The sequence below is a fragment of the Polyergus mexicanus genome, unplaced genomic scaffold (genome assembly GCF_030449975.1).
Source record: "Polyergus mexicanus isolate NDT 795.1 unplaced genomic scaffold, iyPolMexi1.0 SCAF_2, whole genome shotgun sequence".
Lineage (NCBI taxonomy): Eukaryota > Metazoa > Arthropoda > Insecta > Hymenoptera > Formicidae > Polyergus > Polyergus mexicanus.
Genome location: NW_027223322.1, coordinates 5,488,068 through 5,507,585, shown reverse-complemented (window position 1 = coordinate 5,507,585; position 19,518 = coordinate 5,488,068). Strand labels below are relative to the sequence as shown.

Below are 19,518 nucleotides of genomic sequence, written 5' to 3'. Positions count from 1 at the left end.
GACAAACATTGGTCGCCCTACGTGATAATACACAATTGTTATCGTAGCACAAGAATAACGTATGGGTGGTACGATGGTAGCGACCAATAGCTCGTTGTCGTGGTGCCTTACCCCCGTACACGTGACCCCACGAGCGGTTACTACGTCATTATCGTGGCTCTGACCCCGCGGGAGCAAAATAATATGTGATATTTAATAACACGTTGGCGGACCGAAACATATTATTTTGCGCGGGCTATCAAAATGTGACGTGCCCTCGCGGACCGATTATCTCGACGTGCCGTAAATCATCCGATACGTAAACCGTTGCTTTGCCTCCATGTGGCGAGGCGATTTAGGGATGATTATAACGCTCTCGATTCATATAATTCGGATCGAGTCAAATCTAATAAACGCTAATTTCCGTAAGGAACAGATTTCATTGTACATAGAAGATCATTTAAGTATACGTTCGTAATTTTGTTTTCAGATTCTAATATCAAATAGCAATTCGTATAGAGGATAGACTTACAATAGAATACGAGTTCGTAAAAATCGAAAGCAAAATATATAGTATTTTTCTACTATCATGAGTATTTCTCAATCCGTACAGCTGTTAATATTTTAGTTAAAGATGGGAAAGAGAGAGAAAGAGAAACTCTCACCGATCGATGAATCACATCTTCGAAGAAGAAATCAAAGCCATTCGTTGAGCCATTCGCTGAAACATATAAGAGGAAAAAATCAATCAATATTTAAAAAATATAAAATCTTTTACATATTTTACGATATGTAATACCAATTATTAATTAATAATTTTACTATATACCATTTTTTATTAATCAAAAAATATAAAATGTTGCTTTTATTAAATTATAATTCTAATGATATTATAATCAAACGCCCTATTAATTTTCGATTTTGTTCGGTAAGGGGAAATCTTGTGGAAGTGGACATTTTTTTTTTTAATCAAGACGCTTAGAAGATTTGAAAGTCATCTTTATTTTTTTTTAATGGAACCACCCGTTTTTCATACAAATCGATTCCTCGCAATATTTGGCACAAAAGATTATAAGATGGCCAAAAAGTGAATAGTTTACAAAATATTTTGTACTTTATATATATACTCCATACTAAATACTTACTTAAATTCAACATGTAGTATTAATACATAAAGATTGAAGTGTACAAGGTGATTGAATGTTTATTTACATTCTACGATCCGTATATAAGCGATAACACCAGAGAGGACACGAATGCAAATATGAATATTTTACGAAATCTTTTATAGTTTATGTAAAATTATATCAAAATAAAGTACAAAATATTTCGTAAACTATTCACTTTTTGGCCGTCTTACCCTTATAATTTTTTGTGCCAAATATTGAGAGAAATCGATTTGTATAAAAAAAATTAGGGTGGTTCCATTAAAAAAAAAAAAAAAAAAAAAAAAAAAAAAAAAAAAAAAAAAAATGAAGATGACCTTCAAATCTCCTAAGCGCCTCCACCTAAAAAAAAAAAAATGTTCGCCTCCGCAAAATTTCCCCCTCGATACCATACAACTTTTATTTCAATCATTTTCTCCTATCTCAAAAACTATGGGAGTTATTCGGATGGCCTGTCTTAGATGCCTCACCCTGTATATAATATTTAAAAAATGGATAAAATCATATTTTTCATATCGCTATAAATTCATATCGATTTGAAATATATTTGTAGTACCCGATACAGATGCCGCTATAATACGAGATCGCTTTGAAATGATTTTCTGCATTACAAGACAATGCCGGTAAAATTGGAATCGTGTATAGACTTATCATTTTCATATATGCATATTTTTTAATAATAAATAAAATTATAAATAATTAACAATTAAATCCGACTTTACACATATAATTATAATTATTTATAGTAATACTATAAATGGAGAAGTTAATACAATAATTATAATAATTTCACAATAATTAGAAAAGTTTGGATATTTTAAATAGTGAAATCTATATTTTTATTATATAATGTAAAAAAAAATAGTTAAACTTGAAAATTAAAAGTTACCTTTTTGTAACATCTAATTGTTCCATTATATAATTGGATATTATGTTTTAATTTTATAAAATTAAATATTAGAATTGTTTAAATTGTTATACTTTTTCAAAATTCTGTAATTTCACCGATGCAGGAGATGATACTTCAGTCTGAATACCCAATACTTTCCAGTTATCTACCGAGTACAAGTATCAAGCATCGATATTTTAGGCGTTCTCGGACAAAGCGTTCCGAGCTCAATGCTTTGTGGACGTTATCCATTGTAAAAAGATAGAGAGAGTCACGAATGTACTAAGAAGATGGAGCATGCGGAAAGTACTCCAAGATTTGATTTTCTCACGATAGCGATATTGATATAACTTTGCGTCTCTATTTAGTAACGTAAACCTTTCCATTCCGTTACCAAGGAAATTGTCCTTTCGAGAGTTTTCAGTGTGCTTCGAACAAAGCAAGCGGTGATATTGAAAAGTCATCTTTCTCGCAAAGGTAAAATTTTTATATAATTATCCGCTAATACACTTAGTCTATTTTTATGCATTAATTATTTTCAAAACAAATAATTCCGATTTCCCGGTTTTATAACACGTATTAAAATTACCATGTAAAACAAAATCAAAGAGCATTCGTCATGGAATTTTTTTAAAATCTTGTCCATAAATATATCCGGATCTTTAATATCTACGAGTTTCTAAAATTAATTAAGAGGGTTCGAAATATTAAATATGACAACATTTCAACAAAATTGCAACTTGCAGAAAATATTTACGACAAATCAAGAAATTATATCTTTTTCCGCATATAAATACAATGTTTCTATTGTTACATTGTAGAACACTTGAAAACGGTAACATTCCTTTCAATTATTTTTCTATTTATTTTTTGATTTTTCCGGAAAATAAAGATTTTATATTAAAATTCCTTTACACACAAGACTTACTTCTAGCGATAAGTTATAACAAGTATCTTGTATGATAGGCTGAGAATGTTTGACATTTATGCTGTCATGAGAAAATTTAAAGGCTTATATATACTTTTTGATTTATGCACATGCCAAATATCGTTGTAATATCGTTGTAACGGCAAAGAGAAAAGAGCGAATTTATCGACGACGATCGTTCCTTATCGCGACTGCCGCGGGCGAGCCCAAGTCCCACAGGTGAAATGATCAAAGTTCGCTAGGCGCCGCGCCGCTCGTGCCTGTCCACGTCAATTTTCACGTAATATGTCACGTAGAAGGTACGGAATTGCTGCGGGGCGTCTTTGATCTTGCAGCCCGTCCCCTGCGGACTCCGCCGTGCCTCTGTCCACCTTCCGAAAACCCACCCTTCGAGTCACGCGCCACGTACGCGCCGAGGCAAGGGTGGCCAAATCCAATTTTATTGTTTGTACGCTTAGGCGCAGCCGAATTACACGATTGTAAGTGTGACGCGGAGAAATTCGCCCTTTTCCGGCGAATCCTCCAAGTAAGGTGCGAAACTTTCCCTCGTTTTATGCAGGAAAATTTTGAATTTTATATTTAAATAAAAGTGAACACTCTTAGCATAAGTTAGAAACAATGCTTTAGCTACATAAATGTATACATGATTGTACTATGTAATTTATTCTTTTTTTTATCACTTACATTTATTTATCTTTATTTATCTTCTTTTAATATATAATTGTTTTGGTAAGAAAAACAGAACCATTTGAACCTTCTGAATCATTTTATCCGTTTTATCTTATTTTCTTATATAATGCAATATTAATATTTTATCACATAAATTTCTTTTAAATCCACTCAACAATAATAATATATTATCCAAAGGAAAATGTAAAAGATATAATTTGTGTGTATCGAAATCTCACAATCTTCTCGTAGTCGTATCACAGATTAACAAATCCTGACTCGACCAAGTTTTACGGCAAACAGAAATTTGAAAACGTGTTGTGTCAAAGATCTATATAATAGGAAAACTGAAAGATTAACAAAGGAAAGAGTGCGAGTCTGTGAGATGCTGATCCGTACTCGTAGCGGTCCATAGATCATTTCATTGTGCCAAAGGGGGTGTGTACACACACATTATAACAGGAGCATAATGGCAAACGCGGGATGTGTACACACAGCGGGACCGGTGGCGACACAGAATGTGCGGTGTTTGGTCTCCATTAATTTCGGATCGACTGGATAGTTACTGCAGGCAACCTCTCGTATCTCTCTCTCTCTCTCTCTTTTTTTTTTTTTTTTATGGAGCCATATGTCTGCCGTGCGTCGCGTCCCCGCACTCATTTGTCAGTTTGCAATCTGCCACTCCAGTTGCGATTTGATGGCAGCAGTCAAAACACATGGATCGGTTTTTCGCGAACTATAAACGCACCGGCGTTTCCGAATCTTAAAATTTCAACAGAGACAAAAACAGCTTTTCATTGCGTAAGAAATTGCGTAAAGACATATTGCATATACGCTTCTCGTTTGGTCTCTTTAAATTTGTAAATATTATGTATATAATAGATTATATTAAATATTCATGTTTGTTGAAAAATGAATGTGTATACAAAAATAACCGAAGAAATCTTTATAATTATTTTAAATATCTATGACACGCAAAATATCATATTATAAACTGCGCTATTAATTTATCCAATTGCAACAAAAATTTTGCGAAAAAAAAAAGAAAAAAAAATAGAAAAACCTCGTCCAATGACAATGATCGATAGGTAAAATTTAAAATTGATCGTAGCTGTTCTGGCCATATATCTTTCTTCTCAAATAACATCCAAAATCCTCTCACAGTAATGAGAATAAAACGATACATCCCCTTGATATCGATAAGTCAATGAAGCATCAGACCGTATCGTCGTCTCGCGGACGAGAGATCGCGTAATGTACAGACAGTGACGTAGAAAATTGCGGCGCTATTCTGCGAAGGCAGGGTGAGCGGGAAATACCGAAAGGGCGAGAAGGGTGCGGGCATCCCCATGGCGCGTATAATATCAATGGACGATGGCTGGGTGGCGATGATCGCGTCACATTAGCAGTCGAGCGTTCTATGAGCCACTGCCACCGCGCACAATACGCGCGCGCGTTTGTGTGTGTGTGTGTGTGTGTGTGTGTGTGTGTGTATGTATGCGCAGAGAATATATATATATGTACATATATATATTTTGGCGCGGTGGCGATGTGTCACCCCCCCAACGGCGCGGTGCCTTCGGATGTAAAATAAACGACACCTAATTATACGCGGCCCGTCTGCGTGAAAAGGGCCGGCCGACGAAAAGGCACCGCAAGCGCGTGCGAAGGTGGCCGTCTGCTTAATGGGATTACGAAATTACAATTTAGATTGATCGTTCCGCGCGACGATATTTATGGGCGACGAGCGACGCGCGCGAGCGGAGATAATCGCGATATTTTGATATCATTTCCATGATACCGCTGCTAAATTATTTCAATTCCTCTCGCTCCAGATAACATTCGTTAAATTTATGATGGTCCTTTAACCCTTTTACTCTCTTTTGTTTCGCTAACAATGACAATTTGCTTGATATCGTTTTTACTCAAGTATTAATTAACATTTACTTATTATTTCACGTTCAATGGAATTTATGGCAACTTGATATGAATTTATTTTCGATATATGTCGATACTTTAACTTCAATATATTAAATATTAATACTTGCTCTATACTAGATATTCTGTTTCTAAGTTTCGAAAGAAAGTGTAAATATCTTTTGTTACCGAGTTTCATATATTTTCCCGCAAATTTACGCAAAAATCTCGCTATATAGCGACGACTTCGACATCTGGATATAACTCATAATAAATGGAGGTGCCTGCGTAACCGTGTTCCTATATTTTTTTTTTTTTTTTCCCCGTAGACTGCCAAGGGGGTGGCTCGCCGTGGGTGTGCTGGACGATGATTAATTAGCGTTTGATGAATATGTATGAGAGAAAGGCGACCGCGACTCTGACGTACCTATGCACGTACAATACGCACGCATCAGCATTCACACACACACACACATTTCCGTACACACATATATCCCTCGCGTTACAATATAACCGCCCAACCCCCTTCGCATATCTCGTTTCAATCCCCGACCGACGTCGCTCCGTGTTTCACCTCGACGGATTCTGCGAGTCCTCCGTGAGCTGTTTAACGATTCGTTTCCTACGCGAGATAACGCCGGTTAAACGTAGTACAATGATCTATCTTGTCTCTATAAATTTGGGTAGAAAATAGATCACGTCACGAAATAGAGGAAAAAATATTTAAAAATAATTTGCACACAACTTCTGCTTTCAATTATTTAAATTACAAGTTATAGAAAAAAAAAAAGAGAGAGAATTTTGTTTTCTATATAAATTTAGGTAAAAAATATATTGAAATATTTTGTTGTACATTAATATTTATCTTTCGTATAATTATTATTTATATAAAGCATATTTTTTTAATATAACAATCATGTATTAAAAGAGTAAATTTCGGAAACTTTACTTACATTAAATAAACTTAGTACAAAGCATCACATATATATATATATATATATACTATTGCATTCTGAAAATAATTCGATAATCGTTACAATTGAAAATTAGCGTCATGTTTTACGCTACGCGTATGTGGAGCGACGGATTAAAAACGCTCTAGGTCGACATAGATATTCCCAATCGAATGGGCATTCGACGGACATTCATCACGCGTTGTTTTCGCATCGAGGCGAAATATCAGGTATGGGTTGGCGAAAACGAGAGGGGCGAGGTCCGAGGGGTTTAGATTTCGCCAAAACGCGAGGTTGAAAGGCTGCGCCGCGCGCGGATTGTTCGCGCCGCGAAGAGAACAATGCAAACAATGGTCGGGACGTAGCGCTGCGGTGAGCCCAGGCTTACGCGGCGAATACAATTACATTATGAACTCGATTACCATTTAAATGGAAACAAACGTGAAATGCTAAAATACAGCAGCGAGTCGAGCGCACGAAATCGCGGCAAGCACCCTCCCCCCCCCCTCCACCCCTCGATCATCGGTATGCAAATTGTGCACGAGCATTGTATACAGAATGTTCCATACTTACCGAAAAATATTTCACGCACCGTTTCTTTGAATGAATGCGAAAAGTCGCTTTTACCTCAACGGTACTTGACTTATTTTAAGTTTCGTATACGAATAACGCTGTTTTTCTCAAACAAGAATCTATCGTGACATAAATATTTAAATGAATAATTTACACATTACAAATGTTTGTATAAAAATATTATTTATATATATATATATGTGTATAATAGTATATTTTTCGAGAATAAAATGCCCTGATTCGCGACAATCTCATTTTGAAAATAAACGCAAAAATGGACGTGGCATTCCTTTTACCAATAGTCATTTTAAATCGCGCATAAATTAGCTACACGATGCGGTAGATTGTAAGACAGAGCGCTTAACGTCGCCTATCGACGCCCCGATTCTAATTATTATGCACTTAACTTCCTAATGAAGCGCGTCGAACGAGGGTCGTAGAAAACTGTGCGCTCGTGCACTGATTTCACGGGCCACCTGTCGCACTGTCGCCTCATCCGCCCTATTCGTTTCGTCGCATCGGTCACGCAGGGTGTAAGACATTATTCTACACGGCGGAGGGTCACGGACTATCCGGCACCGTGGAAACTATTTCTAATTTATCTGCGAGAATCGCAAATGAAAGGCTACTCTTTCTCGACTGCGCGATCAGATAAAATCTCTTACTACACGACGCGTTTCAGTTACCTCGATTCTTAATTCTTCCTTTTTCAATAAAATTATTTATATGCCTGTTTGAGGAGGTTATAATAAATATTTTCAAATTATATATAATATTTAAAATTGTGAGAGTTGTTGATCATGTGATATGATGACGATATAGTGAAAGAGATTTAAATCTACGCGATTAATAATATATATTAATAATTTAAATATTTAAAAAAATGTACAATATATATTTAATAATGGGATATTTATAAAATCTAAAGATATATTTGATTTCTGATGACGCGTCGAAAATGTTATCCTAGATTTCAGAACCCACGCTTACGGTGGATCCTATCATTTCCCCGACTCTATTTGGATGTTTTCCAACATAAACCGCGCTAGGCTTTCCCGACTTTTGTCATCATCATCATCATCATCTGTCACCGTTCGAACACAATACCGGTGAAACGACAAATATGTCAGATCGCGAGGAAACAAAGGGAAAAGCGCGCCGAGCGTCGAAACACCCCTTGGACTCAATCGATTAGAAGCGTCCGTCTTCTCGCGGCGAACTATTCGCGCCACCGAGTTCGACCGAGTCGATCACGTTTTTTTTTTCTCTTCCGGATCGTTCATCGATTCATCTCTCAGATGGTCCGACAACCAATGTCGGAATGACCGTGGAAAAAGTTGAGAGAGAATAAGAAATGTGTGTGTGTGTGCGTAAACGAATCTCGACGATTCTGCTTTTCTTCGGCTCAGCGTCATTGCGGAACAGACGGTCGTCGACAAAAAGGGAGCGACTAAGGGGTAGGTGGATCTCGGACCCTTAGATAGATAGGTAGGTGCGGTCAGTGTCACGAGGCCTGACAATGGCTGACCGCCGGTAGGAACATTCAAATGGTAATCGGCTCGTGCGTCTAGCGTACACTGACGAGCCCTACCCAACCTCCCCCCCCCTTCCCCCTATTTCAAGGGGGTGCGAGAACGGGCGCAACCCCTCGGTATACACAGTCGAACACATTCGCACCAGAATCAAGCCAAATATTGGCAATATCATCCCCCGGCATTGTCCCTTACCGCGACCTACCTCCCTGCCACCGTCATCGTCGACGTCGGTGGGAAACGATGTCCATTTGAATGCGCGATTCCATTACCGATGCCGGTATATCGGCCCGAGGATATTACCGGATTAGGATTTAAAGGGAAGCGGAATTTCGGGACTACCGCAGAAACTCGGTCATTCCTACGGAAATAAACCGCGCGATACCGCACAACGAAATGGTAAATATTATTGACAAAATAAAAAAAGAAGAATAAGTTCACTTGAACTTTAGGATCTTGTATGTTCCTCGCCCGTCTACCGTGATCCTTCGCTTCTCAAATAAAAAATTTACGGTATATATTAAATCCTTTAATGAATTCGATTTTATATATCTTATATTTAAATAATAAATCTCTCATATAGTATAAATAAAATTATAAAAGTGTTAAGTTTATAGAATAAGATTATCTTACCGCTTTTATCACAATGCAATGTGGCTATGCTATCGTAACATTGATAATTAACGTAAATAAATTCGTTAATACACACCCGGTGTTTCGAAGAGTACATTATGCGATAATTTCCGCGATAACATTTTGCTTAATTAGCGTCGTCATTTCGGTCGAAGTACACTCGATGCGCTTATGATAGTCGGCGTTAATCCGGTTCAGGTCGTTGCGCCGATTATCTCTCTCGTAAAACGGACGCCGCCGTGATTCGCCGGCGTTCGGATGGACGCGTCCGTTTGACGTTCGCGAATAGATCTGTGCGATTCGCGATCGCTGTTGATTCAGGGTGTGCAACGTCGCACGTGCGCCAGTGTAGACGCACGCAAAGCTCCCGCAACCCGAACTTCAGCACGCGCCACGATTACGCGATTACGCGATTACGCGTGTCGTCGTGTAGCCCGGGCTGATGCCCCGAAGGAGAGGTCGAACGAGCAATGACGCGGAAGATGATTCGTGGCCCTTTCACCCTCCGCGAGAAAGAGGGAGAGAGATCGTACATTGCGTAATAAGCGCGCATCTGCCGGCAAATAAAGGGGCGCCAGTTTTACGTCGCGTCCGACATTTATCGTATTTAGCTAATGTGAAGATTACGTTCAGCGCCGACGATATTCGGCATCTTAAGACGAGAATCGCATATCTACATCGTATCGAATCATACGAATGTGCGGGAGGAAGAAGAAAAATTCTTCTAAAGGTTCAAAAAGAATTGTGTCTTCGTTGAGAGAGATGAAAGTGTTTTTATAAAATTCATTCGATAAAACGTATTCGTGTCCGTATAAGAATGTGAGATCGCGCTAATGTACGGGATATTATTTTCTCTTCGTCTGCCTCAAAACTCGAGATACAAGGATACATTTAGAATGGGGCACGCGTACGTATCGGGCGGGATTTTGCGCGTCGCCTACGCAGTGTACGACGGGAATTAAAGGACAAGCACAGGAGGGAGTGATACGTACGAGTCAGCACGAGTCGACACGTGGCGGTAGCGCTTTATACAAACAGCATTATGCACGCTCGCGCTAACATAAATTACCGCGGGTTTAATATTGGACGTCGGCGTGTGTTGCCCCTGACCGACCACCTCCTGAGCAAAACACGTTAAAACGCGGGGAGAGCCCGGCGAATGCAATTCGCGATTCTTCTTCGGATTACTCGAGAAATTCCTCCAAGATACAATATCGAAACGCAAATCATGTCAAATCGCGTAATGTACAGAGAAATGTCAGAGAAAATCATTTCGCGTTACGAGAACCAGTCAATCGAAACTGAAACTTCAACGTTCACCTTTAAACGGTTTCACATTTATTTTTCGGGTTATTCAACATTTTTGCTCTTTCAAAAGAAAAAAAAAAAAAAACTGCAGATCGATCCGTATATGTAAAATTATTACAAACCGACTCACAATCGATAGATTCAGTTACTGCTGCTCGCGATAAAATTCATCGGATACAAAGTCAATCGACCAATTAAATTTGAACAAACAGAAAAGAGACGCGTGTGAATAGTATTATTCGTGGAAAGTCTCGAGCGTACTTCACAGTAGGCTCCTTCACAGCATCCGTAAAATGATTCTTGAAAAGCTTCGAGCGCTTTGTCTTTAGAAAATACCAGAGTGCCGCGAAGGCGAGAACGAGCGGAAGGAACGATAAGTGGAGAGTGATGCGATGCAGGCCGTTTGCATGAATTAAGATCGGCCTCATTTATGAATGAGTATCGGGATCCACGCGAGTCGACTTGAGCGTTGTTGCCCTTCGGCCAAGCCACGCAGTCGTATCTTAATCCCGAAGAAGCAGACCGCGAGACCGGATACAGCCTCTTGAGTCTCGAACGAATTGATATTGTTTACTAGGGATTTAGGGGAAATTAAAGGGACTCGTGGTAACGGGACAATTGCTCGTGTGAAAGAAAGCATAGCGAATAGTTACTTTCGTTTTGATCAATTGAAAAAATATTGTATTTCGGAAAATATAAATAGAGAGAAATATTAAAGTAATTAAAAACTAGATAAAATATAAGAGTAAATTCAACTTTGTAATAAAATGACGATATATCGATTCTTTACTTTTGAATCTCACTTTTAATCGTAGATTTTCCGAAGGGAAATAAACATTGTATTCACGTGCAAGTTTAATTTTAGAATTTCCGAAACATATGAATAGTCGGCAGATACACTTGCATACTTCTCACGATAAATTAATCAAACGATTCATTGACAGGACATTTTCCAACGTCGCTTTGATTCGCGACAGTATTGTAAAATGTTTCACGGACCAGAAAATTAACTCGTATACATATGTGTTTTATATTTTCAAATAGTGTTGGTAGATCGCACTATAATGGCGCAGGCGTTCTATGTGCGAAATCCTTATCCCGTGCCGGATGTCTCCCGGGAGGGAGCGTGGATATCACGCGGACCCGTGTTGGGAGATAAAGTCTCGCCGTCGGATAGAGACTGGAACGTCAAGTTGAGCGCTCACGAGCGTCTCTTCGCTCACCATACTCTGAACAGTATCCGCAGGGATCGTCGATTCATCAGACCTGAGGTTTGGCATTCGATATCAGAGTTCAAGTTTTCCGTATTTTGTATTTTGCCATGACTTTCGTCGATTCATCGACGCGCGAATATTCTTTACAGGTCCCAGACGACGCTCTAGATTTAGCGCTAAATAGCGTCTACACTCACAGTCGAGACAGTCTGGTGTCGAAGATATATGTGCCTATGCAGCCGGAAACGCTCGGCAGAGAAACATGGCGCGTCATACGAAACGAGATCAAGGTATTGTACAATATATAATCAAGCTACAAAACGCGAATATATATGTGATAATTTAAAATTCCGTTATGAAAAACAAGTCGATGGTTGCACATTTTTAGGTTTTCCCGCAACCACCTAAATCAGATAGACCGATGCACGTGAGCGGTCATTCGGACGTGGAACTTAAATCGATCGTTCCGGCACCTTTATCAGCGGATAAATCGAGGTGTCACAGTGGGCCAACTTTACCGCGGAGAATTCATCCGAGCAGCGTGAAATTAAATATCGAAGGTCCTCATATGGACCAATCGAATCCCGGATACAGTCGCAAAATTGACGGAACTTTTTACAGTATTTAAACACGGATTTAGATAGTGTTTGAGCGGCACGCTTGGAGAACGTTCGGATTAAGCTGAAACCTGATATTCGCCGAATAAAGTCCCCGCTTTTACAAATATCATTATCGCTATTGGCATAATCTGCCGAGATTTGCGTTTTGGAAGTAGCAATACGTCAACGTAATATAAACGCACAAGACTCCCATGTATCGCAAAGTGTCGAGCAGTGCGTAATTAAATCGCGTCGATTGTTGCAATTACTTCGTGGCGTATCCGATCGTGAGTGTCGCGATTATCCTATTCACATTTATCTGATCGTGTTGACAAATTTACTCAGCGGGATGATGCTTCACGAATCCGCCTTGGCTATCGCTACGCAAAGATCTCTTGGCTGCCAGTCGCCCCTTTGACAATCCGAGGCTGCTCAGGCAGCCCAGAAAGATCGACAGAACGACTGGATAGAGGCGTGAGTCAGTGCGCACCAAGTTTCTCACTACTCGGCTTGCCTCAGTTCGGCAGTTGACCCGAAGGGACAGAATGTCCCATTACTCGGGTAATCCTTGTTTGTAATAAACCAGCGCCCCGCTGCCAGCGGGATGACAGCGGAGCCACCCTTGCCGAGAGCCCGGCGCGGAGGAGGAGCCATCTCCGCACGCATATGCTCCTCATGGAATATCATTTATGCTTCTCACCCCGCGTGCAGACGTCTATCTCTTGCGACCCGTTTGACCCGGCACGACCCCCTCCCCCCTCCCCCCCTCCCCACCCCCTCCCGACATCCCTCTCTCCGTCAGACACACAGAGCAGGCAGCACACGTTATCCTTATACGTACGTCTAATCCGGCCATGATTGCCCCGCCAACCGGCTCGAAAACTCTACCTCCACTATAAGACGTAGCATGTCACCCTTCCTGTCTCTGTGTGTGACCCTATTTTTCTTAGCTTCTTTAAAACACTTTGTGACAAATCTCGCGACGTGATGAATTTCGCTTCCCTCCATTATTTTTAGTATTAAAAATTAGACTTATTGTATTATCGTAGATTAACAATAATACAATTTACTACGATTCGATAAATCCAATTTTATTAATTCCCTGTTAATATCGTATGTCACAATATTAATTCGGATTAATTATAATTAATGTGTAAAATCGCGAGAATACGTTGATGGATTTTTTTTTTTTTTCAATTAATTGCAAATTCGGCAGCCCCAAAGATAGTAATTTTTCTGCGGATTATGTCGCGCGGCGTGTGTGTCTATTGACGCGGATCCCTTTTCTTTCCGGGTATAGTGGCGGCGAAAGAGAGACACGGAGGATGGTATAAGGGTAGAACGATCTCAGACGGTCGTCAGGGAACGAGCGAGGTTACCAGCCAATTACTTGGCTGAGCGGTTTTATTTGTATTTAATTCTTATTTAATTTACTTTTTACGGTCGCGTGGTTTTGCCGCCTCTGTTAAGAAAATGGAACGTTTCTTCGTCATTGCAAATTAACGATCGCTCGCCCTTTATCCCGTGGAACACAATCGATATGGATAAAAAGCATCAGTTGCGCGTTATTCGTAACATTCGAAATTTGCACTTGATAAAAGTTACACATCGTATGAGAAAGCATAAATGCTTATTCCGTAATGAAACTGATAAAGAATCAGAGTGTTTGATAATATAATATATACGATACATATTAAAAAAAAAAAAAAAAAAAAAGCGCGTTCATCAATTTTATATACATATAATTTAGAAATTTTAACTATTTAAGAATTAATTTTAACCAGCGGAGCATCTTGAAAAACATTTTGTATTGATAATGATACATAAACAATGATACGGTAACGGCTGCTGTCATGAAAACCATGCTTAGACTGACTTCGCTCTATCTATTCGATTCTTTCACGCGTACACTTTTCTAAAAGGAAATTCTGCGTGAAAGTCGAAGCAAAGTCGCATTGATCCCTCCGGGATGAAGCTGTTATTCCACTGAACTTGTTACGTTATATTTATCAGCGCGGTGCACACTGGCACCACCCGTCGGGTTTTATCGTTCCTTTCGGATCCGTTCTTCCATCGTCATTTCAATTAAATAGAAGCCGCAAATGACATAGCGAATAATAAGCAACGGCACACTAAATTAACCAGACGTCGTATGTTATAGAACTTTCTATTTTAAAATTTCTATTGCTTCTCTTAAACTCTACTAAATCATATACATATATTCTTTAGATATTATATGAATGAATTACAATACATTAGAATATACGCAACAATTTTTTCTAAATTGTATCGTAAAATTATTGTATAATATTTTTCATTTTTTAAACTGAGTTTTCTTCTTTTTTTTTTGTAATATATTTAACTCTTAACACATTTATTTTCTATATAAATTTATGTTAATTTATACATTTATATCTCGAACTTTTTTATCTTCATACTTTAATTGTGTCCCAAGTGAACTTAAAATAAAATCTATCGTGAAAATCTTATTGATATTCAAATAAATGGAACACTCCTAAAAAAATTACCCCCTGATCGCGATTTATTTTTTGTTTCTCAACCCACATTCGACAGAGAGGCCATTCTCCCCTCCAACGAGTTAGACCTATCACAGGGTGGCAGCTTATTTTTTAATTTTTGCGCAATATGGTTGCACGCGCCGACGTGGTGTTTACTCAATGTTTTAAAGTTATTTTAAAACAACTCGTCCCACGGGAAAGGGGTATTCCATTTGGCGCGAGTGTCAGGGGTTGACATTGTGATCTCAAATGTAGTGGGAAAGAACGTTTTGCCGTGTTATCATTTCTCGTGCACGAACTTTAAAGGGCACCACTGCCGAATGAGAGAATTAGCTAAAAATACAATATATTTCAGGAATGCGCGAACGTTTTCACGATCTACAAAACACAATATTTATCATAAATGAAAAAATCACATGTTAAATTCGTATTAAGTATCTCCATATTAACGTCGCAAATATCACAAAGATATGAATAAAAATGGTTTAAAATTTTATATGGAATTTAATTCTTTACTTAAAGATAAAATAACAATTGATCGGTTGATAATCGTCGGACAAACGCATCGCGCTTCCTCTAATCTCGAGATAAAAAAGGGCGAAATAAATTTTAGTACCGTGTGCAGCTTCCACTTTTTCTTGATCTTCCGCGAGCGGGCGGACAGTGGGAGGGAAGGGGAGGCGGGGAAAACAAGAGAAGGAAGAGAAGAGAAAGGCGGATTAAAACGCGGGGCGAGAAAAGGCGTCTAAACGACGGTGGAAGGTCAAGCCCGAGATTACGACAGCCCCGTGCGACGTTTGCTCGTTAATTAGGGAGTTCTAATTATAGTAAATGCATGAGCCCGGACGCAGTGGTGGCGCGGAGAGATCGTGCCACGGCGGAAGCTCCAGGGATCAAAATGCAACCCTCCGCGAACGAGCCAAGATTACCTTCGAGGGCCCTCGGGCTCGGGGGCTTCCCTCGCTAAGGCTCGACCCACAACCTGCGCGACAACGATCGTTCTCCGTCTCCCTTCCGCCTTTCCTCAATCTATTCACCGTTCCCTCTTCTTCCCGCTCCTCTCTCCCGTCTCCTCAACGATACTCTCAGATATCACCTAAAATAACAACGTTCTACGAGCGCGCCCGAGCAGATAGATTTTACTGCTGGTGGTGTATAACAAATGGATTAGTATTTCGGTAGACGCCTAATCCCCTCTCGTTGTGGCCCCGGAGATTATTTCGATTATCCGGACCTGATTTTAGTTAATTAACGCTCTCTGCCCCCGCTCCCTTCAAACATATAGTTGGAAAAATAATCTGCTTTGGATTTATCTTTGATCGTCATATTGATGTCGCAAGTACTGTAAATTATACTGTTAATTCATAATTATTTAGCAAAATAAATTCTCCTTTCTGTACATATAATATAACGAATGAATAATTTGTATTAGAATTAATTTTTATACAGCTAAGTCTTTTTTGGACATTCACATTTTGCGAAAACTCAAAACTTATTTCCAACAAATATAGGGAAAATATTAAAAAGTAAGATATAATTTCAATACCATTTATAAGATAAAATAATATCTTTCAACGAAGCTCCGGATCAATCCCGTGTAATAAAGCTGCCATTTGGCGCGAGTGCAAGAACAACGAAGAGAATGTAACGCATACGAACGGGGAATCGTATCGTTATGAGAGACGTTGGATTATTTGTGCAGAATTTCGAGATTGTCTGTCGGTAGATCGGTCGCGTCCATTTACAGCCGCGAGTAAGGCAAATATCGGTGTAGAATCCGCGCGAGTGAGAAACGTGACGGAACAACGGCATACAATGAGGAGGATGTACGTGTATACGCCGATACGACCCCCCCCCCCGCCCCACCCCCCATCGCGCCATCACGTGGGAACGCGAACACGCGTCCTCGTCGCCCCTCCGTGCGTGCCCCGACGCGACGCAACTCCGAGGGTTGTTTCTGCCATCTCGACTCCCCCTCGTATATTCGCGACACCATCTCAACCATGCAAATTATTAGAGAGAGAGGAAACGGCTGTAGATACGATTGATTGCGACAATAATGCGCGAAAATTTTATACTCGTGAAAATCAATGCCAGATCTGCAGAAATATTCTAAACGGCATACAATGTTAAAATATTTTTAAAATGTAGGAGTCTTTAAAATATTTCATCTTACAATTAGTATTGTTTTATACAATTTATAAATCGTTCTATGTTATTTAAATATTTCGGGGCCTAAATATTTTATTAAATCTATATCTATATCTTTTCGAGATATAGGGTAGATATACATATCTCGCGTGAATAAAATCGCGCGATATTTCGTTTCCAACCGCCGCGCGGTGAGAAACGCGTCTCGACGGAGATTGCCGCCATCCCCTGCGTGTTTTCACCCCTGAAGTTTTTCCCTACAGTCGCCTATGAAGAGCGCGCGTCGCGTCGGCTCACAGACGTGGAAAATCTGACGGATGCGAATACGCGACACGTATAACATATCTATACGTCGCACACATATAGCATTCGAAAGAGCGGATATACGTAACAATTACCGTAGCCGCGAGGGTGATTGACGTACGTCAAGGTCGTCAAAGCGAGCCTGTTTCTTATCAGGCGTTTACGGACGGTGTCATAGAAGGATTGAAGATTAATTGAAAATCGGCTGTTACGACATATTCAGTAACGATAAGAAATTATATATAATTAAAAAATATATGGCACATCGGTAAAATAAAATTATTGCGATTCAAATTTCATTAATTTTCAGGACACAAGCGTTTTATAAATAATTTAATTTTATAAATTAGAAAAAATTTCAATAATTATGTAAATATTTTAATTTGACATGGCTAATAAGCCATTTGACGATTAATCAGCTTGTTGCATTTGTTTTAATACAGATATACATTTTTTACTATTATTTTATATCAAAAATTGAAAAAGGATACTTCTAAAATCGTAAATGTCTTCTTCTAATTTAACGATAAGGACTCATCGTTTCTTATGAGGTTTTATCTTGTTATTTGTTTTTTGATTGGTTTTTTTTTTATTCTATTTTCTTATTTTGCACAATACAATATATTTTAAAGTAAAATATATAATGTAGAATAAATATTTCAAGGTTTGTTTAAAGGCTTTTTTATATAGTTTTAAACATTGTTTGAAATCGTACTCTTATTTATATAAAATAATAAACAGATATTTATCATCTTGAATTGCTCAGCAATTTGTATTATATGAGAGAATCTAATATTATAATAGGTTATAATCAAATATTCATACATTCTCACACATAGCCACCTCTGCCTCGAAAATAGCAGCAATAGATGCCTCTTTATCTTTCATAATCTTATCGTTGATCGTTGTCATCTGACTCGCGTTTATCGAAAGCGCAAAAAAAAAATTCATATATGCGTATATCGTAATTATCGTCGAAGTTTATTATACCCATTTAGCAGAGGCTGTGCCTTTAGCAAAATCATACTAAAGAATTTTTGGCGGCTGGTGGAATATATAGTGTGTATCTCAGAGATTACCAAATTCTATATTATCATTTCTCTCTCAAAATAATATATTAGATAGATGATTGATTCAATATTGAAATTTAAATACTCAATAAATTATCAACAATTAAAAATGAGAGAATTTGATATTATATATGATAAAAGTTAGAAATTGTAAAAGAAGTGAGATAGATAGACTTAAATATAAATAATCTTGAATACTTTCTTTTTTTATTTAAAATAAAATGTTAATTTTAGATGTAATTGTGTATAAAAAAAAAAAAATGAACGATAACTTTAAAATTGCTAAAAAATGACACTCTTTCTCCTCCTCCCTCAATAAACTATATTCTTTAAGAAAAAGAAATCAATTCAAAATTTTAACGAAAGAATTTGCGAATTCGAAAAATGATAATTTGGCAACCTGCCGTTTGTCACGACACCCGCAAACATTTCGAGAATTGGCCACAGTTCTGAGAAAGGGAGATTAAAAAAAAGTTACGAGGTTGTATAGAATTTATGTCGAATGACGAGAATGTGTTTGAGAGCTGACATGAGGATCGCTCGCGTTCTTTTAATCGTTTCTCGTATTTACGTAAAACCAAGAGAGGCGATAGCGTCGTCGGGAAGGGTCCGTTTGCTCGCGCCGAACAACAGACGATAAGATTTTATAAGCCGTCAGTCATCGGCGGGACGAGTCGCGCCGCGTGTTGCCCGCGGGCAACACGCGGCAAATCGCGCGCGCCACGTCGTCAAATGTGCCGGTACGAGTTTGACGTCGCGGCGAAAATAAAAGCCAGCCAGATGACAATTGGCGCTGCGCGATCCCATCAAGCAATGATCTTTTATTGCCCGGAGAATTAGAACAAAAAATTCTCTTGGCTGCAACATTTATTATACCTCGATGATGATTCCCCTCGAAAAACCAAGTTGCCTTAAATAATCTCAAAATTGCCCCAACAAGACTTTATTCTCCGAAGAAATAATTATTCAGATGTATAAACGCCACGGAATCATAAATAATCCTATCGTAATTTTTTTCTTTAACGTATATATATATATGCACAATATCAAAATCACTGTCACTCAATAAAACAAAGTTTCCCCATTCCAAAACTGCCATAAGGTGGCAGTTGAAA

The 19,518-nt window shown here is 38.6% G+C and overlaps 1 protein-coding gene and 1 long non-coding RNA gene across 2 annotated transcripts in view; one reads left to right on the top strand and one right to left on the bottom strand.

Moving 5' to 3' along the window:
- Positions 1–13,131, top strand: part of LOC138944719 (cilia- and flagella-associated protein 276) — a 111,110-nt gene extending 97,979 nt beyond the window's left edge. The window contains exons 3-5 of the mRNA XM_070315628.1: positions 11,592–11,818; positions 11,911–12,051; positions 12,150–13,131. Of these exons, the coding sequence (XP_070171729.1) occupies positions 11,612–11,818; positions 11,911–12,051; positions 12,150–12,389 (588 nt within the window). The 5' untranslated portion in view covers positions 11,592–11,611 and the 3' untranslated portion in view covers positions 12,390–13,131. The remainder of the gene's footprint in view (positions 1–11,591; positions 11,819–11,910; positions 12,052–12,149) is intronic.
- Positions 1–19,518, bottom strand: part of LOC138944720 (uncharacterized) — a 175,734-nt gene that overhangs the window by 98,789 nt on the left and 57,427 nt on the right. The window contains exon 2 of the long non-coding RNA XR_011448858.1: positions 645–700. This is a non-coding gene — a long non-coding RNA (uncharacterized lncRNA). The remainder of the gene's footprint in view (positions 1–644; positions 701–19,518) is intronic.